General features: G+C 51.5%; 1 protein-coding gene across 2 annotated transcripts in view; it reads left to right on the forward strand.

Annotated features, from left to right (window-relative positions):
- The window catches only part of SPINT1 (serine peptidase inhibitor, Kunitz type 1), a 17,413-nt gene extending 10,788 nt beyond the window's left edge, over positions 1-6,625 (forward strand). For both annotated transcript variants that reach the window (XM_012806383.2, XM_003791728.3), the window contains 9 exons: positions 1,166-1,293; positions 1,611-1,752; positions 1,842-2,012; positions 2,159-2,185; positions 2,510-2,635; positions 2,734-2,784; positions 5,034-5,204; positions 5,372-5,419; positions 5,851-6,625. In XM_012806383.2, coding sequence (XP_012661837.1) covers positions 1,166-1,293; positions 1,611-1,752; positions 1,842-2,012; positions 2,159-2,185; positions 2,510-2,635; positions 2,734-2,784; positions 5,034-5,204; positions 5,372-5,419; positions 5,851-6,056 — 1,070 coding nt within the window. In that variant the 3' untranslated portion in view covers positions 6,057-6,625. The remainder of the gene's footprint in view (positions 1-1,165; positions 1,294-1,610; positions 1,753-1,841; positions 2,013-2,158; positions 2,186-2,509; positions 2,636-2,733; positions 2,785-5,033; positions 5,205-5,371; positions 5,420-5,850) is intronic.
- The last annotated feature ends 333 nt before the right edge of the window (positions 6,626-6,958 follow it).

Below are 6,958 nucleotides of genomic sequence, written 5' to 3' on the forward strand. Positions count from 1 at the left end.
GGCTGGATTCGAACCCGCCACCTTAGGTGTATGTGGCTGGTGTCTTAGCGGCTTGAGCCACAGGTGCCAAGCCAGCTTTTCTATTTTTAGTAGAGACAGGGTCTCGCTTTTGCTTAGGCTGGTCTGGAACTTGTGAACTCAAACAATCCACCCACCTCAGACTCTCAGAGTACTGGGATTACAGGCATGAGCCACTGTGCCCAGCTGGTTTTTCGTTTTTTTTTTTCAGACAGAGTCTCAGTCGGTTGCCCTGGGTAAAGTGCTGTGGCATCATAGCTCACAACAACCTCAAACTCTTGGGCTTAAGCAATCTTCTTGCCTCAGCCTCCCAAGTAGCTGGGACTACAGTTGCCTGCCACAATGCCTGACTGGCTTTTCTATTTTTCATAGAGTTGGGGGTCTCACTCTTGCTTGGGCTGGTCTGGAACTCCTGAGCTCAAGCATTCTTTCCTCTTCAGCCTCTTAGAGTGCTAGGATTAGGGTTAGCCATCATGCCTGGCCTCCTATTTAACTTAAAAAAAAAAAAAATTGTTATGGCTTGGCGTCTGTAGCACATGGTTATGGCGCCGGCCACATATATCAAGGCTGGCAGGTTTGAACCCGGCTTGGGCCAGCTAAACAATAATGACAACTGCAACAAGATATAGTCAGGTATTGTGGTGAGTGCCTATAGTGCTAGCTACTTGGGAGGCTGAGGCAAGAGAATCACTTAAACCCAAGAGTTTGAGGTTACTGTGAGCTATGATGTCACAGTACTCTACTGAGAGCAACATAATGAGACTGTCTCAAAAAAAAAAATTGTTACTTTAACTTTTTAAAGCAGTTAACCCAAGTACCTGGTCATTGTGAAAAATAGGAACAAACTCACTCCCTCAAACATCTATGTATTTTTTTCCCTAAATGAGATCAAGTGGCACATGCTGTTTAGTAATTTGCTTCAGAAAGTGGGTTTACAACATAAAAATGTCTGCAGTATATCAGAGACATAATGTGTCTGAATAGACAGTGAGAAGCTGGTTTCGTCATGAGCTCCCAACTGTATCCCTTGCAGGCTGCTGAGTCCCAAGTAAGTCTAGGTGCGGCCCATACTGCTACCACCCCACTTTACCCCAGAAGATACCTGGTCCATTCAGTGACAGCTGACCTTACTTCACGTTCCCCACAGGGTCCCAGATCCCCAAAACCTGGGTGGGAATAGACTTGAAAGTACAGCCCCAGGAACCCCTGGTGCTAAAGGATGTAAACAACACCAACTGGCGCCTGCTGCAGGGTGAGACAGACGTCAAGATAGAGGTGAGACATTGGGGTGACTTCCCCCTTAGCCTCCTGGAGCCCCTTTCTGGGGCCATAGGCCAACCAGTGCTTCCAGGCCGGGTGGAGCGGAGAGAAGCTGAGGATGCGTTTAATACTAAGTCCCGGGTGGCACCTGTGGCTCAGTGAGTAGGGTGCCGGCCCCATATACCGAGGGTGGTGGGTTCAAGCCCAGCCCCGGCCACACTGCAATACTAAGTCCCTCTGATCTTCCCAGAGGGCCTGGGTTGACTGAGAGGGCCTGGGGTGGACTGAGGGTATTAGGATGTACGCAGCCTGATGGCCACTCCTATGTGTAGAGGAAAGATCCGGACCAGGTAGAGCTATGGGGACTCAAGGAAGGCACCATCTACCTGTTCCAGCTAACAGTGACTGGCTCAGACGAACCTGAGAACACGGCCAACGTCACAGTCACTGTGCTATCTGCCAAGCAGACAGAAGGTGAGGGAGAGGTGGGGAGGCAGTGTCTGGAGCCACCTCCCTCTGTAGACTGGCCCTGCAGACCCCCCTTACAAGCTCTTCTCCCATAGACTATTGCCTTGCATCCAACAAGGTGGGCCGCTGCCGGGGTTCCTTTCCCCGCTGGTACTACGACCCCACAGAACAGATCTGCAAGAGGTTCGTCTATGGAGGTTGCTTAGGCAACAAGAACAACTACCTTCGGGAAGAGGAGTGTATGCTAGCCTGCCGGGGTGTGCAAGGTGGGCATTTGAGAGGCAGCTTTGGGTGACTTTCCCCCAGGGTTGGTAGTCTCTCATCACTGGTAAGGAAGTGGGCATCCCCCAGTCATCTCACCCCTATTGGACCCTGGCCATGCCTCCTCTCACTTGTCTGTTCTCTCTCCTAGGCCCCTCCATGGAAAGGCACCATCCAGGTGGGCTTTACTCTTTTCCTATTTCCTTCACCCCTGCTATGTCTCCAGCTCCATCCATGCCTTGGCCAACCTGTGTTGGCCCAATCCATTTCTTCCCTCGTAGTATGTGGAAGGACCACAAACACCCCACCCCTTCTAGCCCAGCATCCTTCTATCAGGATGTGCCAAATTCACACCTAGGGGGAGTCGGGTTGGTGGAAAGGGGATGGGGGATGTGTTGTGAAGCCGGGTTGGGGACGAGAGACTGAAGTAGATGATGGATCCTTGGCATTTGCTCTGTGCTTGAGCCTGACCTCATCCCCACCCGGTTCTGCCCCCACCCAGTGTGCTCTGGCACCTGTCACTCCACCCAGTTCCGCTGTGATGATGGCTGCTGCATCGACAGTTTCCTGGAGTGTGACAACACCCCTGACTGCCTTGATGCCTCTGATGAGGCCACCTGTGAAAAATGTGAGGTCTGGGGAATGAGGGGTGGGCAGCAGATGGGGAGGCCCTAATAACTCTGCCCTACGCCTCTGGGCAGACCCTCTGACCTTTCATCTCTGCAGATACCAGTGGCTTTGACGAACTCCAGAGCATCCATTTCCCCAGTGAAAAAGGTGAGATCTTCCGTAGGTCCCCTGGGTCAGGGCAGATGCTGGCACTGCCATCCTCACTCATTCTATCCAGCACTGGGCACAAAGAGCCATGTGGGCTTCCCAGTTCTCCAGGTAGTAACCTGTTCCCTGGCTGGCTCCAGGGCTCTCTTCTGTGGTGCTGTGTTTTCCAGGCATCACTCATTCTCTGAAGAACTTCATAACTAACCATGCCCATCATGTATCACCAAGATGTTATTTACTTAATCAATTACTTTGTTTAACTAATAATTGAAAAGGAAATTTCGGGTACCACCTGTGGCTCAGTGGGCAGGGTCCTAGCCCCATATACCGAGGGTGGCGGGTTCAAACCTGGCCCTAGCCAAACTGCAACAAAAAAATAGCCAGGCATTGTGGTGGGTGCCTGTAGTCCCAGCTACTCAGAAGGCTGAAGCAAGAGAATCGCCTAGGCTCAGGAGTTGGAGGTTGCTTTGAGCTGTGTAACGCCACAGCACTTTACCGAGGGCGATAAAATGAGACTCTGTCTCTAAAAAAAAAAAAAAGGAAAGGAAATATCAAGGCCAGCCACACTGCCTCATGCTTATAACCAATCCTTGCACTCTGAGAGGCTGAGGTGGGTGGATTGCTTGAGCTTAGGAGTTCGAGACCAACCTGAGCAAGAGTGTGATCCCATTTCTTTTTTTTTTTTTTTTTTCGAGACAGAAGCCTGGGTAGAGTGCGGTGGCATCACAGCTCACAGCAACCTCCAACTCCTGGGCTCAAGCAAGTCTTCTGCCTCTGCCTCCCAAGTAGCTGGGACCACAGGCGCCTGCCACAATGCCCAGCTATTTTTGTATGGCAGGCCAGGGCTGGATTGAAACCTGCCACCCTGGGTTTACATGGCTGGCGCCTTAGCCGCTTGAGCCACAGGCACTGAGCCGAGATCCCATTTCTAAAAATAGCTGGTACCTATAGTCCCAGCAACTTGGAGGCTAAAACAAAAGGATCACTTGAGCCCAAAAGTTTTTTAAAGGTTGCTATGAGCTATGATATCCTGGTACTCTACCAAGGGTGACAAAATAAGACTCTGCAAAAAAAAAATAATAATAAGACTCTGTCTCAAAAAAAAAGAGGAAATTTCATATTACTATCATAATAGGAAGCTGCTATTATATGCCATACTTTGAAAATAATAATTAAAGTATATATAATAAAACAATGTTAATAAATTTTAGCTGGACATTATTGCCTGCCAAGCTTCAGACCCTTTTCTAACTTTGTTAGAAAAGTTAACCAGGTTAGAAAACTGAGACCTTGGCTCGGTATCTATGGCACAAGCAGCTAAGGTGCCAGCCACGTACCCCTGAGCTGGCAGGTTTGAATCCAGCCCGGGCCCACCAAACAACAACAACAGCTGCAACTAAAACATAGCCAGATGTTGTGGTGGACGCCTGTAGTCCCAGCTACTTGGGAGGCAGAGGCAGGAGAATCACTTGAGCCCAGGAGTTGGAGGTTACTGTGAGCTATGATGCCACGGCACTCTACCCAGGGTGACAACTTGTGGCTCTGTCTCAAAAGAAAAAGAAAAGAAAACGGAGACCTTGACACAGTCAGAAAAGCTGAAAGAAAATTGAAGAGGCTAGGCATGGTGGCTCACGCCTGTAAATCCTAGCACTTTCGGAAGCTGAGGTGGAAGGATCCTTTGAGCTCAGAAGTTTGAGACTAGCCTGAGCAAGAGTGAGACCTCATCTCAACTAAAAATAGAAAAAATTATCCAGGTGTACTACTGGCCATATGCCTACAGTCTCAGCTGCTTAAGAAGCTGAGGTAGGAGGATGACTTGAACCCAGGATTTTTTTTTTGGCCGGGGCTGGGTTTGAACCCACCACCTCTGGCATATGGGGCCTGTGCCCCACTCCTTTGAGCCACAGGTGCTGCCCTGAGCCCAGGAGTTTGAGGTTGCTATGAGGTATGATGATGCCACTGCACTCTAGCCTAGGCTAGAGACTGTAAAAAAAAAAAAAGAAAAATAACTATGAGCTAATATACTTTACCATGGTGCCTAAGATTATTGTCCAAGGTTTGTCTTCCTTGCTCTTGGCAACACTGAAGATAGGCTGTTTCTGGGGCCTCTCAGGCCTTCTGGCTGCCACAGCTGCCTTGAGCACAAGGTGGGTTGGGAGGTGGTGGGCAGCAACTGTGTGGAGCCTGACAGATGGTGGCAGGAGGCCCTAGGCACTCACTCACCACTTGGCCTGCTCCTTACCCCCCAGGGCACTGCGTAGACCTGCCAGACACAGGACTCTGCCAGGAGAACATCCCACGCTGGTACTACAACCCCTTCAGCGAACGCTGTGCCCGCTTTACCTACGGTGGTTGCGATGGCAACAAGAACAACTTTGAGGAAGAGTGGCAGTGTCTTGACTCCTGTCGAGGCATCTCCAGTGAGTGAGGCTGGGATGGGCAAAGGTGTGGTGGAGAAAGGCCTGGGTGAGTCACCCCTCCTTCCTCACAGTGCCTGGAGTCAGAGTGGGAGAGAATGGCACTAGAGGGTCTGGGGCGCAGGGGAGCAGCTGAGGGCTGACTGGTCTCTACCCTTACTGTTCTACAGAGAAGGATGTATTTGGTCTGCGGCGGGAAAACCCCATTCCCGGTGTAGGTAAGCCCTGTTCTGTCCTGTTACCGAAGTTGACATGGAGGTATCAACTCAAGGAATCAACTCTTCCTGATTGGTTGTGACTGTCTAAACCTGTGTTGAAATAGATCCTGAGACAGTACCACACTCAAATAGTGATGCTTACCATGGGCAAGGGGAGAAGTATAGTAAAGTGCGTGCCAGATGTTTGCATCAGAGTTCCAGGCCTTTCCCTAAGCTACCTGCAACTTGGAGCCAAGACCTGAGGCCCACCAGAATCCCTCTGGGCTCCCTGATGGAGCCATTCAGTTGCTTGGGTGTGGAGGGTCTAAATTGGGTGCCTGTGTCCTTCCACACTAGCATCCATTTGACTTGGTCCCTTCCACAGAGTGGGGGCGTGGGTGTCAGAACCAGCAGGCCCCAGGAGCTCCTTGTTTCACTCTTTCTTCCCCTAGGCTTTGTGGAGGTAGCTGTGGCAGTACTCCTGGCCACCTGCATCGTGGTGGTGGTAGCCATCCTGGGTTACTACTTCTTCAAGAACCAGAGAAAGGGCTTCCGCAGCCATGACCACCAGCCACTGCCAACCCCCGCCAGCTCCACTGTCTCCACTACTGAGGACACAGAGCACCTGGTCTATTATCACACCACCCGACCCCTCTGAGCCTGGGGCTCTTGCCAGCTCTCATGTGGTCCTGCTTTCTACTTGCCAAGATAGACTGGGCTGGGAAAACTTTAGGACCAGACGCCCTCTGCCTGTTTCTCGGGCCCACTCTGCCTCAAAGGCCCGGACTCCAGCCCCTATTGGAGGAGTCTCAGCTAAGCTCAGGTTCTGAGGAAACTCAAGGGTCTGGGGGTATCAGAAAACCCTTAGGCCAGAAGTACAATAAGTAAATGGACCTGTCTGCCCAGGAGTTCTGAGGAAGTTGGAGTTTTGTTTCTTGTTCAGAGCTGCCTGCCCCTGCCCCACGGGTTGGTGACAAGCTGGAGGCCCCAACCTTGTCCTCCAGAGGTTCCCTTCCATGCTGTATAATCCAGGGCTGGGAGGAAGGACTTCCCTGTGTAGTTTGTGCTGTAAAGAGTTGCTCTGTGTTTATTTAATGCCATGGGGTGGGTGCAGAGGAATGACGGGTGCTCTGCCTGTTCCCTCATCTTCCCCCGGGATGGAGCTTTCCACCCTTGACCAGCCCCACCCTGGCCTGGACAGGCAGAGCCAGAAGAGGCTCACCTGCATCCTGCACCCCCACCCCCACTATGCCAATCTACCCACAGGGTAATAAAATGGTTTCTTCTATGGGGTTTCAGCCTCTGTTCTGTGGGCCAGGAGGAGAGACAGGTTGTTGGGGGGAGATGCAACTGCCCTGTCTAACTGGTTCAGGCTTTGGTCACCTTGTTGAGCAGGTTTTCCCACTTCTCCCGAAACTGCCCTGGCCCCTGAGGGTGGGGACAAGTGCCAAGTTTGACCACCAGAGGGGAGGGGTGAGAGGGCCTGGGGGAGTAGGGGTGTGGGGAGCTACAGAGCTGCGGTATACCATTATTTCTTCCTGGTCAAGCCTGCACAATCAC

This window comes from Otolemur garnettii, unplaced genomic scaffold (assembly GCF_000181295.1).
Source record: "Otolemur garnettii isolate 467f Iridium unplaced genomic scaffold, OtoGar3 scaffold00050, whole genome shotgun sequence".
Classification (NCBI taxonomy): Eukaryota; Metazoa; Chordata; class Mammalia; order Primates; family Galagidae; genus Otolemur; species Otolemur garnettii.